Source organism: Sipha flava, unplaced genomic scaffold, assembly GCF_003268045.1.
Source record: "Sipha flava isolate LNK unplaced genomic scaffold, YSA_version1 111_pilon_pilon, whole genome shotgun sequence".
In the NCBI taxonomy this organism is placed as follows: Eukaryota; Metazoa; Arthropoda; class Insecta; order Hemiptera; family Aphididae; genus Sipha; species Sipha flava.
In genome coordinates this window covers 1,053,519-1,074,640 of record NW_020271729.1, presented here as the reverse complement: position 1 = coordinate 1,074,640, position 21,122 = coordinate 1,053,519, and the positions used below count along the sequence as shown (strand labels likewise).

At 28.5% G+C, this 21,122-nt stretch overlaps 2 protein-coding genes across 5 annotated transcripts in view; both read left to right on the top strand.

Moving 5' to 3' along the window:
• Window positions 1-4,491: 4,491 nt before the first annotated feature.
• On the top strand, window positions 4,492-9,792 carry LOC112689415 (cytospin-A). Of its 2 annotated transcripts, none has more exons than XM_025563128.1 (11): window positions 4,492-5,328; window positions 5,617-5,775; window positions 5,837-5,943; window positions 6,040-6,559; window positions 6,663-7,103; window positions 7,381-7,543; window positions 7,608-7,784; window positions 7,856-8,014; window positions 8,079-8,171; window positions 8,384-8,658; window positions 9,469-9,792. In XM_025563128.1, exons 1-11 carry the CDS (start codon window positions 5,011-5,013, stop codon window positions 9,556-9,558), a joined length of 2,502 nt encoding a protein of 833 aa, XP_025418913.1. In that variant the 5' UTR covers window positions 4,492-5,010; the 3' UTR covers window positions 9,559-9,792. The 2 variants fall into 2 exon arrangements, with proteins under 2 accessions (XP_025418913.1, XP_025418905.1); XM_025563120.1 differs by having other exon boundaries at window positions 4,494-5,328; window positions 8,079-8,186.
• A 215-nt stretch (window positions 9,793-10,007) lies between these two features.
• The window catches only part of LOC112689394 (vascular endothelial growth factor receptor 1), a 24,993-nt gene continuing 13,878 nt past the window's right edge, over window positions 10,008-21,122 (top strand). For 2 of the 3 annotated variants that reach the window (XM_025563106.1, XM_025563091.1), the window contains exon 1: window positions 10,008-10,972. In XM_025563106.1, the coding sequence (XP_025418891.1) occupies window positions 10,903-10,972 (70 nt within the window). In that variant the 5' untranslated portion in view covers window positions 10,008-10,902. The remainder of the gene's footprint in view (window positions 10,973-21,122) is intronic. The other variant, XM_025563098.1, reaches the window with a different exon arrangement.

Below are 21,122 nucleotides of genomic sequence, written 5' to 3'. Positions count from 1 at the left end.
TTTGACTACATGATGCAATGTTTGAAATTCTCTTTTATCGCCAAAATTTGGGTTTTATCATTTTTTATCTCAGGTACTCAAATGTTAAAGAAAACATTTCTCGTAAAATTCTCGTTTTTGCACTATCCAGTCATTCACGATGTTTGATGTCACTTCATATTGTCAGAATCAAAATGGGATGCGATACATCGATTTATATTAAAACATATTAAAATATGTTAGTTGTCATTGACGAATTAATGTATTACGTTAATACACCTAAATTTTTAATATAGATTTTATATTGTAAGATAAAGTTACACTGGTTTAAAATACATTTTATTTTACAGAACTTATTTAATACGATTCTCATGTATCGAAATGTACTTTTTTATACGGTGATGTAACGAAGCAACTGATATAATTTGTTGTCATTGCCCTTAGGCATGCATAATTGCCCTTAAAAGTGCATTGAAGTCAGTGGGTCATATTGAAAAATGCACAATTTTTATAAAATAAAATTTATTTATACCAATCTATTTGGTTTTGGTTAATTTTCAAATTTATAATGAAAAATCCTTACTATAAATAAATTGCATTGATATTTATTTTCTTGATAGTCCTCAAATAATCGGATGAATTATAGTAATTGTAATAATTGTTGTGTCATCAAAAGTTACTTAGCGTGAAAAATACGCAACAAGCATATAACGAAGTTATTTTCAAGATATAACACGTGACTCGTGTTTTTGATTGGTTGAGCATTTCGTTAAAAATATCATGAAAGTATTTGTTTTAACATTTGAGATTCTGAGAATAAAATTCTAAGACCCAGATTTTGGTGGTAGGAGATAATTTTAAAAATACAATGATTAAACTACAAAATGTATTCTATTAAGTTTGGTATAATACTATTTTCCTTATTATTTTCAGAAACACTACACACGCTAGCAAAATAATTTAATGGGCTGGCTTAAAGTGATATTTGTGAAATTGGTCCACTTAAGTACTGGCATTTTTTTTTAAATCCATGATATTATTTTGCAAATTACTGGCAAGTATTTACAAGGCAATTTTTAGAATTTGCAAGTTCAAATTTTCATCGTGAAACCAAAACATTTAAAATTGAGCCAACTTCACATAACATTTGAGCTAGAACTTTAAAATCATCACCTAACTAAAGCTAATGTTTTGCAAGAATTTTCAAGTCATTCAGGTGGCCCCTATAAACTTCTAAGCTTGTGAAGTAGATCTACTCTATCATCATCTTTTGTTTGATACCTATATGGAAGTTTTGAATTAACTTGAGTAGGTCTATTCCACAAGCTAAAAAGTGTATAGGGGACACTCGAATGATTTGCAAATTCTTGCTAATCATTAGCTTTAGGGAGATGTTGATTTCAAAGTTCTAAGTCAAATGGGTGGTCAATGTGATGTTGGCTCAACTTTAAATGTTTTGGTATCACGGTCAAAGTTTGAATTTGCAATTTCAGAAAATTTACTTTAGAAAACTTGTCAATAACTTGCAATATAATAGCATTGATTCAAAAAAATGTTGCAATACTTAGGTGGACCAACTTCATGAACGACTTATAATATATGTTAAAAATTATAGGTAAATTAACCCGGAACCCCCCCCCCCCTCGTATGTACGCCACTGAGTATTATAAATAACTCAGTCAGTAATATTTTAAAAAATTAAAAAATTATAATTTATTATGTAAAAAATGTTAAGTGTTTTTTGATAACTATAAACAAGATACCTAACCATAGGCGCCAAGTACATGGGTACTCGGGTGCTCGAGCACCCATTGAAAATATTCATTGGGTGCGGAGCACCCAATGACCAATATATTAATTATAATAGGTAAACCGTTATCACTACGTTCATTGTATATCAGCGGCTACACAGCAAAACCTAAAATTAGAAAAAAAAAATTTTTCTTTTATTGGATGCACTGTATTTTTCTGTATATTTTGATTTCTCCCGATATTTTTATAAGATAATACCACGACTTAAGATATAATATATTATATAGATATTATCTTAAATTGTGGACAATACACAAAAACAAACATTTGTAAGTCGTAATCATATAACAGTATTAACATATTTTGTTCATAGTCATAACCATTGTATCAATGAGAAAACCTTTTGGTTTTATGTTCATCATCAATTTTATTAAAGTGACAAAGGTCTTGCAGTTATCAGGTTACTAGTTATTAACCAGTTTATAGAAAATTTAGTATGGGGAGTGAGGGGAAAAGCCCCTCACTAATACTTGACGTCAGTGGCACACAGGATTTTTTTCGGGGGAAGGGGTGTTATTCTATTAATAATTTACTATAGAGATAAATATTGTATAGCCCTAACATTATACTAGGCCTCGGAGAAATTTCCAGGGGGGTGAAACTCCTTACACCCTACAACCCTGCGTGCTTGACATTGGTAAGAGCACCCAATACATTTTTGAAAACCTGGCGCCTATGTACCGAACACAACGATATAGTTAATAAAAATATTGTATTAGTAACTTTTTAAAAGCTTTTTTAACTATTTTTTGAGTATTATTTTATGGTTTTAAAGTATTTAAACCCAGGCCATAGTAATCACTAATCATCACTAATCAGTAATCACAGATAATATCAAAAATGTAATTAGCTTAAATACCATCCATGGATAATAAACGTTTAATCAACGGTTTATTAAATGTATAAGTAGTTGGCAAACATGCCGATGTAAGTGGATTATGTTTAAAAGGTTTAACAATAAATTATTCCATTATTCATTAAACCAAATATCTATGTATTTTTGGTACAACAGTAGGTAGTCAAGTACATAAGGTTTATATTAAAAATAAAATGATGAGTATAAGTACATTTATATGAAATAAATTAACATAAATATATATATATATATATATATATATATATATATATATATATATATATATATTAAGATTTGAACATCAACATTATTATTTTTTGTTTTAATGAAGTAAGTACCTTTTAAACTTTTCTACAGAAACAAATATGTATATTTTGCTCATTGTACATCAATTTATTTAGAACTATTAAATATAGGCGCTGCGGCTGGAAGTAATTAAGTTGAGGTGCAAATTGTAATTTCGGGGCTAAAAAAATACCATTATATCGTTCATATCCGACCACGGAATAACTGCACCAAATTATTTCGGTATCTTATTTACACTACACTATTTATTTTGTTTTATTTACATAGCTATTAGTGTCATCAAACTAGCTATCTTGTTTCACTATATCACGTTGAACATGTTTTAATTTTTAATTCCATATTGAAACGTTACTGAATAAAAATATTTTCGCGTTTATGAAGTGGGGACACGCAACTAGTTCTTGCGTGTAGTTCAACACAGAACGAAACCGGTAAAAATCTAAGTCTATGACTCATATTTTAATGATGTCCACGCGAACAATGCAATCGAGAATAATATCGAGTAAACCGTAGTAAAAATAATGAACTGCATACATGATACAAGCGCGAGCGTGTTTATTTGTAGTTGATGTAGTTCATTCCGTACGTACCTATGCCCCGAAGACTGTATAGTGTTATAGTATAGTATTCATCAGTAGTCCAGTATCTGAGCACGCATGGCAAGTCGTAGTCAGCGTACAGTGGTCTGGGAGGCTGCAGATGATATGCATTTTTAAATGAGTGTTGCAGAGCAGCGTAGAGTAACCGAGGAATTTTTATACGACAATAACGCATTGAAAATACACTTGCGCCGACCAGTGCATGTAAGGTCTGGTCAACGACTCGAGGTGTACAATTAAATACAACTGACTTCGACTGTTTGAAGCAGAAATGTTTTAATTTCTTTTTTTTTTCAGACAGCAAGTAGACGCAACTCAATTCGGCTTCACGTGTAGTACGAAGGTCTGCTACAATATAATAGTTACCATTACACTTCTACCGGTCACAGCATACGTTTTCATTTCAAATGTTTACAGTAATTTTACATTAATATTGAGAACTGTTTCCAACGTACCGATAATATTATTTAGCCTTAACTCGGGGAAGTAAATACTCCAAGTGATATTATTTATTACGGTTTACTGTAACACGTGTTGCTTATGACACTATAACTGAGTTTAACTGAGATAAATACTACAACATTATTAAAAAAATACGATACCGTCGATAACTACGTGCTTCATATATATAAAAAAAAAAAAAAAAACTCGCACCTCTTATCGTCTCGAAAGTATTGGCTTATAATCGAAGAAAATACGGTGTGTTTTAGATTCTTATTGAATTCGTATATTAATGGTGTTAACCAAAACGTTGGTCGCATTACCTGGATCCGTGAGTGAGTTACCAACAAATTATAATTTTTTTTTTTTTGTTCTATAAAAATTCAATCTGTAAATGTGTTCTTGTAACTTATGACATTTCTATAAGTTTAAAATAAACAATATAAACCGTGCGTAGTTTAATTTAATGAAGGTTTTCAGACAAAAAATTAATTAAATAATTTAAAAGTTATAATTAGTGTTGTGAAATATTTGTAACAATAAAATTCCGTTCGATTATTCGTTCCGTTAGTATTAGGTTTCGTCAGGATTGACCTTTTACTAACAAACAAAATCCTGACCAATATACGTTATTCGTCGTCGTTATCAGTATCCATTTTCATCAGTTGTTTTTCTGCTTTCGTTCTTCTAACACCTGTTAACCGGTTTTTCATTATCTTTGTGATATTTGTTATAAGTTTTACCACAATCGAAATTTCGGTCGTCCGTCTCACAATTAATATTTCGCTTATGGTTTTGTTTAATTTATGCTATGTAAGCGTGTTCGATGTACAACGTTTATTGTGAAAGTCCGACAGAATAACAATACTATTATGTTTGGATAATCAACACATTGCAATATCGCCAAAGCGCTTGGGTTATCGAATCGTGAGGAATTCTTTTTTTTCGTATTATTATTGTGTAATACGATTGCCAGTGCGATTTTTAAGCAGATTGCGTGTACGATATATACGCGTGATGAAATTCATATCGCTTTTCCGCCGAAACCACAACCAGGGTAGCCCTTCCGAGGGGGTGAGGCCCTATCAGCAACCCCCTGTGACAATGGAATCAGCTGTTTTCCCGCCAAACAACAAACAGCCAAAAGAAACGGATAAACTACAACAACAACAGCAGCAGCAGCAACAACAACAGAAACTGCCAAAAGAAGCCATGGACAGCCGTGGTGCTACGGCCGTCGGTTTGTCCCCGACTAATGCAATCGACAGAACTGAAAATGTAAATGATTATATTGAGGAATTGGAAAAACTGCGCATAGAAGTTGGACTGTTAAAAGTGAGTGTAAAATTAAAAATTGTTGTTTATTACTAATGTATAAAAATTATAATTAATTGAAATATTTCAAAATTTTATAAAAACACACATTGTATGAAGATATGCTTGCATCTACTTTAATGTAGTTATTAATATATTATTTTTTCTCTCAATTTGGTTTATTATTAAGTAGAAAGTGAAAAAATATCGCATTTTTATTTAAATTCCTAAAATATATTAAGAAAATGTTTATATTGCATTATATTTAACAATCCTATTGGCATTAACATATTACATCATGTGTTGTAGGAACAAAGGGATGAAGCTGAACGTAACCTAGCAATGCATATAGAAAGTACACGTAATGTTTTGTCATGCACTTCTATTTCCAACAATAAAACTGATGATCGACGGAGGTATCCGAGCTCAGCTCCTGCTTCTATAGCTCCTCCAAATTCAGCTAGTCAGGTTTGTATTATTAAAACAATTAATTGTGACCTGATAAATTAGTTTTTATATTTTTGTATAGGAGTTACTAGATACTCAAGACTGGGATAAGAATTCTAGTTCGGTTAGTGAGGTTTCTTTGGCATGTTTACAAGATAGAATTGTGCAAATGGAAGAAACCCATTACAGGTTAGTTAAGTACCTGTTTATGAAATTAATTTGTCAATGATGATATTAATATATAATTATCAATGAAGTTTGTTATTACTATACGTATATGTTTAGTACCAATGAAGAATTACAAGCAACTCTTCAAGAATTAGCTGATCTTCAGTCTCAGCTGTATGATCTTCAACATGATAATGAACGTTTGGGTAAAGAAAAAGGTGTATTGTTGGAATCATTATGTCAACAGACAGAAAAATTAGAAGATGCTCGCACTAAAGTTGATGCTTTACAAGGATTATTTCTTGTACCTGGTTCTAATCCTCCATCATCTGTCACTGAACGGGAAGAAAAATTGGTCGAACTGCTTAAAAGTGGACAAGCAGAACGTGAAATATGGTTAACTAAACAAGAAGAGCTTAATGCCGAAGCAAATGAATCAAGACGAACACTAGAAAATGAAACTAAAAAAGCTAATCAACTCTTAGAGAGAGTGAGATTTTTGGAATGCACTGTTGATAGTAAAACTGCAGAAGTTAAACAACTTGATGAACAGCTTGCTCTTAGTAAAGAAGAGATATCTTCAAAAAATATTGAAATTAACCATAATCTCATGTTGTTGGACAATGCTAGAGCTAAGGTAAATTATTATGTTTCTCATACCGCATTATATTTTTAAATAATATTTATTTGTATATGTATTGTTGTCAGGTTAAATTTACAAAATTTATTTTACATTTTAGATTGAAGAATTAGAAGCAGCTAGAGATAAATTAGGTGATAAATCTGAGTTGAATGAATTATTAAATCATGCAAGACGTGAAAAAGACAATTTGGAAAGTCAATTAGCATCAATGCAAGAACGTCTTCAGCGTGCTTTTTGTGAAATTGATCGACTGAAAGAACAATTGACAAATTCTAATGAACAATATACCGTAGCTAGTAATAATGCTAAATCTGCAATTATAGACCTACAATGGCAAAGAGATAAGTGGCATGAAGAAGTTGCTTCATTAACATCAGAGTTAAAATCAGCCAAAGAAGCAGAAGCTGAATCCCAAAGCTTATGTCAGAAATATGTTGAAGAAAAAAGGCAGCTTGCTGATGTATTATCTGAAACTCAAATGTGTTTAGCAAATGTACGAAAAGCTCTCGAAGAAGAAAAATCAGAAATGCATTCTGAAGTAATTATAATACATACTTTATTTTTGATAGTATTGTGAAACTTTTATTAACACACAATTTATGTGAAATTCAAAGTTATTGCAAAACATAAATTTCCAGGAATATATAATGTTGTATATATTTTTTTGGTCTTCTTTTAATAAAATATTACAAAACGGTCATTGAAATATATTTTCATTATTAGAAGGTATATTTAAATAGAAGTTTCATTGTAGTACTGTATTAATATATTTTTACTTTATTATAACTTATTTTTATGTTATTAAAAAAATATAGAGAAAAGAATGGCACCAATTTAAAGAAGATTTATTAACAACTGTTAGAGTTGCTAATGATTATAAAGAAATTGTAGAAAAAGATATGGAACAGATTATATCAGAAAACAAACGTCTTCGTGAAAAAGTAAAAACATTAGAAGCTCAACTTGATAAATTAAGACGTAAGTAGTTAAATCTTATCTTTAAGTAGCTAGCATTTATTAATTCTTGGTATCAAAAATATAGATATGGATAAGCCTAGAGCTTTAACATGTAGTGCTAATTCAATTCTTAACCCAGTTATTATTGGACATGAGATAAGCCGTCGTAATAGTCATTCTAAACTTTCTCGTCAAGATAGCCAACTGTCTGTTAAAACATTGATTGAAAGTATTGAAAATGCTACTAAGCAAGCCAAAACTGGTATTTATACTATACATTATTATTGTTATTGGAAATATAAAGTTCAAATTTTAAACATATTTTAACTCTAGCGGAATTTACTCGAAGCAATTCAACATCAAGTTTAAATGGCTTAGGTCAAAATGAAAATTCAAATAAATCATCAAGAGACTGTGAATTTAAAACTCCACTCCGAGAACAAAATTGTCTGTCAGGAGACAAAAATACAATTTCTGCTTGCGAAGAAACTGGTAATAATAATAGCCTAGAGTTATTAAAATTTCTAATTTAATTAAATTTTTATTTGGCGTATAGATCCAATTAAGAAGTGTCAAAATGAAGACTACCGTTCAAATGGATCAATACTTTCTTCATCACGTAACATAGATACATTTGCTCGCCTTGGAGGTGCAACTGAAATACGTAAATTTTTATTTTAATGAATTAAAGATATAATTATGTATCCTTATGCTTTATCTTCTTAATATTTTGTGAATTACAATTTTATTTAAATTATTCAAAACTATTATTAATTTTAATATTAATTGTTAAAATATATCTTTATAACAAACATATTTATTATGGTTATATTTCATTAGATTTTATTTTATTTATTTAAGCCGAACGTCGTGATCCTCTTCAAGCACTTGTGAAAAACGGTGGTTCTAAACGCAATGCCTTACTTAAATGGTGTCAAAATAGAACAATTGGATATCCAAACATAGATATAACTAATTTTAGTAGTTCATGGAATGATGGACTAGCCTTATGTGCTTTATTACATACTTACTTACCTGATCAAATACCATATTCAGAATTAACTCCAACTGAAACAAGACGTAATTTTACTGTAGCATTTGAAGCTGCTGAATCAGTTGGTATACCAACTACTTTAGTAAGTTTTCAAAGTTATTTTATATTCTAATAAATATATTAAATATTTTTGGCTTAATATGTAAATTTCTTATTTTTTTTTTTCAAAAAAAATATAGAAACCCCTATGGCTTTATTATGGTATGGTGAAGATATGTAATTGTTTATCACTTATTTATAAAAAAAAAACACCAAACTTATTGGCTATATATTTTAGTAGAATATATCAAAATCACTTGTCTAGACAATTATTATACCAGACTTAAATAAGCTTCTACAGAATACATAAATTTCGATTTTCATAATTAATCTATACATTGTAAATTATCAAATAGTTTTTTTTTTCTATAGGTATTTCTCTAAAATGTGTAAAATTGTTAAATTGTATTTATGAAATTATAATGACACACACTGTTGCTTTATTAGTTACTAATTCCACACCAATATGCTCTTGATTCGTAACAAAATATTTATTAATCATTGTGTATAAACATAATATATTAACATAACATGTATATTATTATTGTAAAAATAGTAGAAAATAATATATTTGATTATAGACTTTATAAGTAGTTGCTTTATGTATTATTAAATTAACCCTAAAAGTACTATGGTAATAATTCAGAAATTAAAATGGATAAAAATATTTATTCAAATATAATTTAGTGATAAAATATACATGATATTTTTATGTTTTTAAAAATCCATAAAAAATGAGTTTTTTAATTTTTACTTTTATTACTGTAGCTTAATTTATTCTATGGTTTAAAATATTTATTTTTCATCAAGTTTAAATATTATTTTGATAAAGCTATTGATTTACATTTTTTAGAACATCAATGACATGATATCTCAAGAACGTCCAGACTGGAACCTAGTGATGACTTATGTTACTGCTATATATAAACAGTTTGAAACATGATCAGATTTTGTCTGCAGCATAGTACATAGCATTGTAAGACTGATGATATAACCAATCTTAAGATTTGGATTGTTCCTAATGCAAGACAATGTGTAAGACTTCTAGATTATAACTTTATGAATTCTATACTATGTATATCAATATTTTTCACCAAAATTGTATTTTAATATCAAAGTGCCCACCTACAACAAGTGTTTTCTAGAAGTTAAATCTAGTCACTTGAAAGTGTATTTATATTTTTATTAAATAGGTATTTGTAATATATTTTTGTAGTAATTTTAATTATTTTGTTTTTATATTTTCAACCTTATAATTATTATTATATATAATAGAAAATAACAATAAATACATTATTATTATTATTATTATAATAAAAAGTATATAATGATTTGTAATAAAAAAGTTGTTGTTTATTGACATTTATATTTTTATCGGTGTTGTTTTATTGTTTATGCATAGATCAGATATCAACAATATTGTAAAAGTAGGACTGCAAATTTTAAAATTATAGCAACCTTTCTGACAGCCATATTCATGGTGTACCCTGAAAAATGATTTATTCCATACAGACGGATACTCAGTTGTTTGTCTAAAACAGTACAGTGCAAGTTTTGAACTTGTTCTACGGTCGGTTAAACATGAAAACAAGTGTACAATTATCATCATTGACACGATTCGGCGGTGTTCGGTGCACTAGTCTACTTGCAAACTGGCGAAGGACACCAGTGTACGTTCGATCGCACCATATTTGGGGTGGGGGAGGTGGTGCTTCAGTAAAAGGAGTTCATCCAGCACTTGAAGTCAACATTTACACGGAAAAAGTGTGGACCAGCCGTGTTCGAATCCCTCTCCTAAAAGGACGGTGAAAGTCTATCCGTAGCCAAGATACGAGTTCAGTTCGAGGAAACGTGCTACCGCTTTAAGATCATCGGTAATTCCATTAGGTTGGTACACCGTCAGAAGTGGCGGTGGAATTCCAATGTTTATCAGTCACGCAGTCGTCGTCCAGAAGTCCTTGTGTCGTTGACGTGTAATTGTCGTCCAATTGCCCTGTTGCCCTCCGACCACGACGACGGTTTCTCGGACGAAGCTAATAGGCCGTAAACACAGCGGACCGACCATCGTCTTCTCGCCGTTTCAACGACGCACCGAACGCGTTACGGTTCGTTTTTTTTTTTTAGTCCCCTCCCCGCGATGAGCTGCTACGACACGTTATACGGACGGCGCATTAACATTCGTAGCACTTATAATCATAACCGTCGTCGACGGGGCGAACAGAAGTGACGTTGTTGTTTTTTGTTTTCGTAAGTGCGAAACGTCGGAGAGAGAGAGAAAAAAAATAAAATGATTCGCTCCGTTCTGCTGCACGTCGTTGCCGTCGTCGTCACTGTCACGGGCACCGTATCCGCGCTAGGTGAGTCAAACGATTTGTAATAACAATAGTGCCTAATATTAATAACTCGCCGTCGTCTCATCGTCGACGTTTGTTTTCGGCACGAGCCGACCGGTCCCATGTTTGTATTGTGCGCCTCCAGTGACAATGTTTGTTCCGTCTGGGCGAGGCCCTAGGCCGTTGAAAGCACGACGACAATTCAAAATCCGTGATAGGGATCTCCGAAAAACTGTCACTGTTCACTTCGCACGTCGTAAGTGGCTCGTTCACCTCGAGCGCATGACAACGCGACCGTTACGGGAGTATTGTTATTCTGAACTTCGACCATATCCGTCGTTGTGGCCTTAAACGCGGACGACATTGTATTACTCACGATGCGCTCTTTTGAAAATCGGTAAATTTTAAACTTGAGCCGCGGCTAGGAAAAATAAGAGAATGTAAGATTACTCACGGATTATTGCAATATTGTTATGATTATTTAAAATTAACACGAACAGGTGGCATTATTGTTTGATATTGAAAATGTCCTAGGAATCTGCAACGCAATCGTTGTGTTATCATATTACAAACAAGTTCAATCACTAAATACGTATAGGCGAGGACAGCAGATGAAAAACAACTAACGTTAAATCATTGATTACAAATACTATTTACGACTATAGATAATAAAGAATTTATTTTATTATCTGTGTTTACAACCAGTGGTGTTAAATTAATATAATAATTAAGGTTCGAGCGTGAATTCATTCATGTGTGGATCTATTGATGACATTAATTTACCAATAAAATTTATCATAATTTCATATTGTTTTAATTTTAATCTCTGATTTACGGGGAAAATAATTATCACAGATGGTAGATAACTTCATTGAAGTCTTATTTGTTGAGTTTCATTTCAATTTCTTATCTCTTTATGTGGTTGTATCTTAAAATTATTAAGTTCGATGTTATCAGTAAAAATAGGATGTTTTGTCTGATATTTTAGTTTATTTCTATTATTTTTAAAACATTGATAAAATCCTTTTTCTCATTGTATATGTTACCGGCAATATAGATAATCTGGTATTTTTTCAAAATGCCAAAAATCACTCAGTAATATACATAATACAAGCTTTACCTAGGTATTTTGCATAATACCAATCGTGGAGTAGGCAATATGAAGAAAACAAACAAAATTGGACATCGCCTACTACCAATGACTTTCACGATTGCGTTTACGATTTAATGCAATAAAGATTAATATTCTTTTACTACAATAATAATAATTCTGAGATACAATATTGAACGTACTAATAATTTTATTACAATATCGTAATCTCGTCTTTTTCGTGTCTCATTATGGTGTTGTAACTATGGATACGATTCATATGAAGTCAAATTTTTGTAACAAACTACAAATTCTTTTTAAAAATTTGGCCACTTATACTAGTTTTTTATCTGATGAACAGTATAATGAGTTGATAAACATTTATTCCACAAGAATTGGCCGAGGATTTTTAAAATATGTTTGTAAGTCCAAGTGTCAAAATAAAAAGTGTATTTGCCTTAAAAATAAAATTGTGTGTACTTCAAAATGTCACTTTTCTATAATATGTTATAATAAGTAAATAATAGTTTAAGTAAAATATTTATATAATAGTAATAATATAATAATAGATAAAAATTAAATTTTGTCTTTAATATGAGTAATAATGTATAATAATTATAAGAATCTTAATGTAATATAACATATAATTAAATGTTTTGTACTTTGCCTAAAAAAATTGGCAATTTGCATAATGACTAGGTATTTTACAAAATACCCGAATTATCCATATTGCCGGTAACATATACATTAGTTTCTGACTAAATCACTGAAAAATAGGACATCAATGAATACCATATGATAAATGTTCAAATTTTGTTTAAAACTGAACAATAACGATAAAGGAAATTATTTTATTAAATTTAATTACGATTTTAATAACAATCGCCTTTAAGGGTTCAACCAAATGTTACATTTGTACATTATGTTAAATGTTGAACAATTATAATAATGATTAAAATGTATTCTTCCTTATGGATAGATAAAAAACAAATTAAAAAAACTTATACGGATCATAGTACTCTTGACTATGTGTCGTACATATCTGAAGTTTGAATTCATGTATTATTATTTCTGACTACAATCGTTTCTAAAATCAACCACATCCAACAGACGACAAAATCATTATCTGACCTCTTCCAGATGTAGACGAATGAAAACAACAAAACGCATATACCATTAATATAATGTTACATTGTTAATGTAAATATAAATCTGTAAATTATTATCCAAACTTATTTCAATAATACTGATACATCTCAAATAAATTATAAAAACAAAAGTAATCATCAAAAACATTGACAAAATAATGTGTAAATTAATATTATATTTAGACTTAAAAATCGAATAAAAGTATTAATATGCTTGTATCCATAGTTTGAAATTCACATAAATTGTAATTTTATCTATATAAATCTATATAAATATATTTTTTAAAAAAAAGTATAAATACCTATTTATTTTTAAATACAATGTATTTCAGTGATATTTTATTGAATATAAGTATTCATAATTTCAAATTATTATAAATAATTGTTTAATTTTAGGTAAACGTTTTAATTCAATTTTATTTCAATAATTTTTTTAAATTGAAGAACAATGTTATTTTTTTGTTTTTATTCTAATTTACTTTATAATGTTGGTATGTTACGTCTAAATAATACATTTTGACCCTCAAATGATAAAAATATTAAAATAAAATGGTTCAATATTTTGGAATAATTTTTCATTCAAAAATTAAATATTAATGTGACAGCTTCCATTGACCATTTATATTTTAATTAAATTTTTTTTTTTTTGGTAATTGCTATATTTTCTTCTCTGTTATTGTTTTATATTTAGTTCCCAGGAATCATAAATATACCTATTATTTCTATAATTGCATTTTAATTTCAAAACTAATGATCGAAATTCCTTAGATCTGATTGATATTTCGATTTGATTCCTCGATTTATTTGTTACAACAGTGGATTCAATTTTACAGATTTATAAATTCTTAATACACATCAAGTATTTGAATAGTTTATATGAGTAATTGATAACCTAAATGAACAAAGACTAAATATATAGTTAAAATCGAAATCATGTAACACGTTAAATAATAATTACATATGTATATATAGCTAGAATGTATGAATACTGGATTTCAGATAAAATATTTAATAGTAACGCTGCACACAAATCGCATATTAGCATTCTGGGGTCGGTCTCGGCACCGGTTATCATTTTAGCTTTCTGATTGGTCGTTTGATTTTGCCACGCTTTTTAAAAAACTGTTATCTGGTATTATGTGTTAATTAATATTATCTCATTGCAATACATATTTATTATTTTTTTTTATAAAGTGTGAATATAAATAATCTTAAAAAGGGTTTTTACTTTTTACTTTTTGTAGGTAGCTTTTTAAGTAAAATATTATAAGTCGAAAAGTTTCTTAAAATTTTTAAATTAGTGGAATTTAATGATAATTCATTTCGTTCTAATATGTTTTCACACACCAACTTGTGTTAGTATTTTTACCATGAATACTAATCCAGTTACAAATATCTTGTTCGGAAAACATATTAGAACGAAATTAATTATTATCAAATTCCATTAATTTAAACATTTTAAGATACTTTTTGACTTATAATATTTTATTTAAAAAGCTACCAACTAAAAGTCAAAAAATCATTTTAAGATACTTTTTGACTAATAATATTTTACTTAAAAAGCTACCTACAAAAATTCAAAAGTAAAAACCCTTTTAAAGATTATTTATACTCATACTTCACAATAGTATCATAAATAATAAATAGGCATTACAATTCGATAATAATAAATAACACATAATACTAGACAACAAGGTTATAGGTAACAGTTTTTAAAAAGCGCGGCAAAACCAAACGACCAATCAGAAAGCTAAAATGATAACCGGTACCGAGACCGACCCCAGAATACTAATATGCGTCCCGACGTTATGTAACCACTACATAAACTGCATCCTAACATAAAAACATTATTTTTTCTCTTTTTTTATATAGGTTTAGGGCTGTCAATCATAGACATACATTGAGTCAAAAACTTGGGTTTGCTAAAATTATTCACCCCAAGGTGATTAGTGGGGAGTAAAACCTACGTCTACCTGGTACAAAATGTTTTAGTTTTACCATTTAATTATAAATTTAGTAATTTTCTATGTTATAACTAAATAGTATTAATAATAGTAACAATATTTTTTTATCAATAAGCGATAAAACCAGCTGATTTACTATTAAGCAAAAAGACTTTAAGCAAAAAAAAAAAAAATCCTAAGTATGAGAAGTATTCCAGCAATAAACATTAAAAATAAACTTGACCGTCATCACCAGGGTTCGGATTTTATGGCATTTGCTGAGGGTTTTGGGATTCAGATGAAAATAGCAATGTAAGGTATAAATTGGATATGCATTTGAGACTCAAAAAATAAAATATTATTCTGCTATGTTTTGCATATTTAATTATTTTAAATTTTAATACTATTTTCGAAATTTTGGTGCTTTTTTTGATAATATGCATAATATTATAATGCTTTATTTTGTGATTTTCATAAACAATGTTTATAGCGGGGTTTATAGTGAATGAAAAATAGTATTCATTTAGGTATGTATATTATAAAAATTCAAACATTTTTGTTTTTCGTCACAAGTTTATAAATTGTTAATAGGAGAAGATAATTTTAGTTTATAAATATGTTACAGTAATAGTGCGAATACCGGTAAAACCTAGGACATGCATTATTGATTTTAGCAGTTCGGGCTTTTACCAACGAGTTTTAGTAAATCTTAGGATTAACAATCAATGATTGTAAAAGTCCGAAATTATATATTTTTTCCAATTCTGTGATAATTCTTACCCATATAAATTAACTCAATGTTAAAATTTTCGTATATGCTATTAACTCCATACATAATACAGTTTCTACCTACCTGGCCTGTTGTAATATGAGCGTAATATTAACTCATTATACCGAACATAATAATGCATTACTTCGAAGTCATCATTCATAGAACAATCAGTTTTTCTTTACCAGTAATATTAACAATATCAAACCATTTAAGTCGCTGATAGTGAACTATTTTTTTACATTAACTGATTTAGCTACTTTAACTTCTCTTAAAGATATATTGTATTTTTCCTCAGTTATGATACATAAAAATGATTTTTGTTATTTTTTAACCCCACAACACCATATAAAATCTCATAAAATCGTATTGTAAGCGACATTAAATATTGCGTATACTCGTAATACTGACCGCGACAATTGTAAAACGAATACTGCTCGTAAAATTACTTCTTGCAATTGGCCTCGATATCAATTTATTAAATTAATCTTCTATTAAATCTGTTCCAAATCTTAATTATTAAAGACACAATGATTAAAATTTTTATTTTAATCTGTATCACAGTCAAAAATGAAATTAAAACTATTGATATCAACACAAATGCACAAGAATAAATACAAGTAAGAATTATCACAGAATTGGAAAAAATATATAATTTCGGACTTTTATAATCATTGATTGTTAATCTTAAGATTAACCAAAACTCTTTGGTAAAAGTCCGAACTTCTAATATCATTCGGGGGATTGACCATGCAATAATGTATATCCTAGGTTTTATCGAAAACAATTGGTAAATTCCGAATTTCGGACATTTACCGATCACAGTAGGTAAAACCTAGGATTTACCGGTAAATCCTAGGTTTCACCAGTATTCGTACTATTACCGTAACATATATATATATATATATATATATATATATATTAATTCATAAAATAATGCTATAGATAATTATTCAAAAGATAAAATAAACTGTCAGTAAAAGATAAGAAAATGAAATGTTGATTTGCATTTATTTATTTTTTTTCAATTTTTGATGTTTTTAAGGACATATTTTAAGATGTTTTTGGTCATATTATAGTGGAGATTTCAATTTTACGTGTAGTTAAATTCACGGATACAAGTGATATTAAAATTCACGTATAGAATCACATGAAATAAATGCACGTGAATTTTGTTATTAACTGGTTGACTGCCAAACTGTTTTTTGTCAAATTTGTCCATCCCGCCACGAAACCCATATCTGGATCTCACCTAAATGCTCAAGAAAATTTTTGAGATCCATTTGGGGATCTCACATATAGTTAATTTTAGTAATTGAGATCTCGAATTGGGTCTCATATATCACGGAAAATTAATTATGATTAGATTCTAACGTATTTCTAGTTTTATTTGATGGTTTTAGCAAGGAATTATCGTCTTTTGTTAATTTTTTATGATTTTATTTGTTTATCCTATTAAAACAACCTTTAATATTCTTTTGACTTAATTATTACATTTAATACGTTAACAAGTTACACAAAGTGAATGGTAGGAATAATGAACATCGAATGTACAAGAACTCATAGTGTCATTGATAAAATTCCCTCCATTATTGTTATTATGATAAATTTTCCCATATTCATATAATATATTGTATTATAAATATTCCAATTCGTTGAGTGTTTCAATAATTCTATCATAGTACACATTATTATTAGTAGATAAGTTTGCAATTCTATTATTTTACATAAAATCCATGAACCTATTTTATAAAAATACACACATGATTAATTTATATCTTACACTTATTAATAATATAATAACTGTGGTATAATCAGTGGCGGATTTAACGATCGTTTATTCAGCGAATGCCGACGGGGCCCCTTCTTAAATTGTTTACTAAGGCTTAAAAAAATTGTAGTTAATTTTTTTCTAAATTTTACCACAGAAAAAATATAATACAAACTGTAATATCGTTTACAATTACCATTTTTATTTATAACAAAATAATTAAAATATACAGAAAATACTCAGGAATACTCCGAATACTTCAAAAATAGAACATTTTACAAAAATAGAAAAGATCAAATATAGAAATAGTTAGAAATACTATTAACACTGTTCATAGAATTCTATATAATTTCAGAGTATACGAACACTATACGAGTTTATGAACAATGATTTATTATCAGTTTCGCAGCATCACCACCTTCTTTCTAATGTACTATTTTCCATTTTCGTATCACGGAAACGCGAGTATAACGAGCAGCTTTGTAAAACAGGGTGAAGAATGTTAGTGATACATTTATTACGAGGCCTCTCTTTCGGATTTGCCGACTTCATTTGAACCTTTAAATCCACCACTTGGTATAATGATTTGATAAATTGAGGGGTCAATTTGGATCTCACTTTGTATGAATATAAACTAATTAAAATATCGATAGTGTCACCCACGCCATGAGATCCTATTATGGATCTCACCCATAAACAATAAAAAACACCCGGAAAACCTTTAAATACTTTTGAAATATAATAATAAAATATATCTACAAATCTTGAAATAGATAGGTGAACTTTTTCTCGAAATATTTTTTTGAGCAAATCAACTAAAAAAAACCCTTGGCTGTCTGGATACAACAAGACGAGATCCAGTATGGGGTCTCATGGCAGTTTATTATTACATACATTTGAAATTTTATTATTATAGATTCGTAGTGCGAACTTCGTACCGTTCGTATAATTTTCATGTCGCTGTCGTGTGCGTAGTATAAACATTAACCCACCCGTCCCGTCATTTTACGACAATATTGTTTATGAAACATTTATTTTTAGAGTAGTAGGTATAAATATTTTTAGTTTTTAGTTTTTGTTTTAAGCACATGTGAAGTAAATATCTGTGATTTACTAATTAATTATGAATGAATTAAATTCATGGATTTTTAAATTTAAGTACACGAGAACAAAAAAAACATGATCACTGTGAATCTTAATTCACGTTTAAATTCGAAAGATCTATGGTTCTATATCATTAATATTTATAGAATACATACCAAATAATTAATATCGTATAATCATAAATACACGATTTTATCAAAATTTCATTTTTTAATGCTTATATATATATATATATATATATATATATATATTATTCACTTATTCATTACAAGAAAAATCTTATGAACAATCCAATTTTAAAGCTCCAAGTATTAAAATTATATTATATAATTATAAAAAAAATGTTCTCAATTTTCGTGATTTTTGTCTAGTTTTGTCACAGTTTAATATTCAAACGTTCATACAAACTTTCATAAAAATCAATTTTTTTTTCATTAACTAATAAAATATAAGTATGAAAAATTTCAAGAGTTTTTTTTTATCTAAAATAATTTTATCAAAATTTTACCATAAAAAAGCTAAGAAAATATAATTTTAAAATACCTATATATAAGCCAAATGAAATCTTTTGAAAATTATATTATATATAGCGAATGGTGATTTAAGCATTTTATGTCTAAATTAAATTGTGAATTAAATTTTAATTAAAATAGTCTAACCTTTTATTCAAAAAGTGCAACGATAGATTTTATATTTATACGTGAATATATATGTTACGGTGAATGATGTAAATGTGGTAATTATATTACGTCATTCCACTGTAAAAACCTAAAAACTAGTAACTGTTGTAAATGTAGACATTCGCTGATTATTGACATCAATCCCCAGTTTAGTTGGAGAATGATGTTCGATGTATTTATCTCGGTGTGAACGATCAGTTTAAGATAAGTGGAACTGAACAAAGCTTCATAAGTTAAAAATATCATAACGAAAGTAGAAAGATAATTATATATTATTATTTTTTTTTTGTAAATATGAAATGTATAAATTATGCTAGTCAATTTTGATTTCATACTGTCTATATAATTTTAAATAAAATAAGTACCCGAATGGTTGAATCAGGTACAGAATATGGCGTATTGAAACATAATTATATAAGAACATAAATTTTCCCATTTAAAGAAAAATATATAACCTAGTTGAAGCCATAAAAAAAAAATTAAAGATAGGAAAATAACTTTACATGATGCCGCAGGACAAGGAATAGCTGGTCATCAAGGATTCAATATATGCGACTGCAAAACTGAACTGTACAAATAATTTATAATATACACCTATTTTATTTAATTCAATTAACCTAACCTTTCATTCAATTAAGTACCTAAAATAAAAAATGAAACACCCACCAACAATAAATCATTTTTAAATAGTACCTATTGTAAAACAATTAATACATTATTTGAAATTTATCATAATTTACCACTAGTCTAGGTAAATTACCTCAATGACCGGTAAAATATGTACATTTGAGTTCAAAATATATTTTTTTACAAACATTTATCTACAAAATTGAATAATTTTGGTTTATGACGTAATTTACCAATTTTCGTCTTTCTCCGTAATATATATATATAAATATTCTTTTTTTAATTGTATTTATAAACTGAATAAGATGTATTTAATATACTATACATAGTGTTTTAAATAAATGTTCAACAACTCATCTGGATTTTTTATTAGTATTTATGATATGTAAACGATAATTGACGCCTACAACTTGTATTGCCATGTTTAGATAATATTATCTTATCTATTACTGAGAAACAAAAAAAAAGTGGATAACTTGAGTGCGTTCGAAGTGTTATCAATATTTTTGGCATAAACTTAGTGTTCGTTGTGTTCAAACAGATGGTATAGAAACGGACTACACTAACTGAAAAAAAAATACACTACACTAAACTGACAACTGATATAATAAACTATTAATTTTCTTTGTAATTATGAAGCTATGCTAATAATAATGTACTTCAAAAGTCAAATACGCATTTTATTCAAACTAATATTTAAATGTAAAACAAAGTAAGCGCGGAGCCAAGAGGTGACGAAGGGGGCGAGAACCCCGCAAATATCCTAGTATGATACACTTTGTACAGTGTAATAAAAATTATTAAAATATTATCTTCGTTACTTCAGGGAAATCGTTGACCATCGTGGGTCACGCGTCGTCTTGGTTATTTTCGTGAAAATCTTAAGTTTAAAAATATAAATTCTGCTTACAAGACAGTAAATTATTTGGATCAAAATTACTGTCCAATACATACATTAATTCCTAAAATTTTAGTTGTATTACAAATTCTGTCACAATAGCAGAAAGTTGTTTTTCTTTTTTAAGGCTGTTTAGTTAAGCAT

Bases quoted from the DNA above. Each gene is read 5' to 3' on its own strand.
- LOC112689415 (XM_025563120.1), top strand. From the start codon at position 5,011: ATGAAATTCATATCGCTTTTCCGCCGAAACCACAACCAGGGTAGCCCT. The intron at 5,329-5,616 runs GTGAGTGTAAAA...CATGTGTTGTAG, and splicing joins TAGAAGTTGGACTGTTAAAA to GAACAAAGGGATGAAGCTGA. The intron at 8,187-8,383 runs GTAAATTTTTAT...TATTTATTTAAG, and splicing joins TGGAGGTGCAACTGAAATAC to CCGAACGTCGTGATCCTCTT.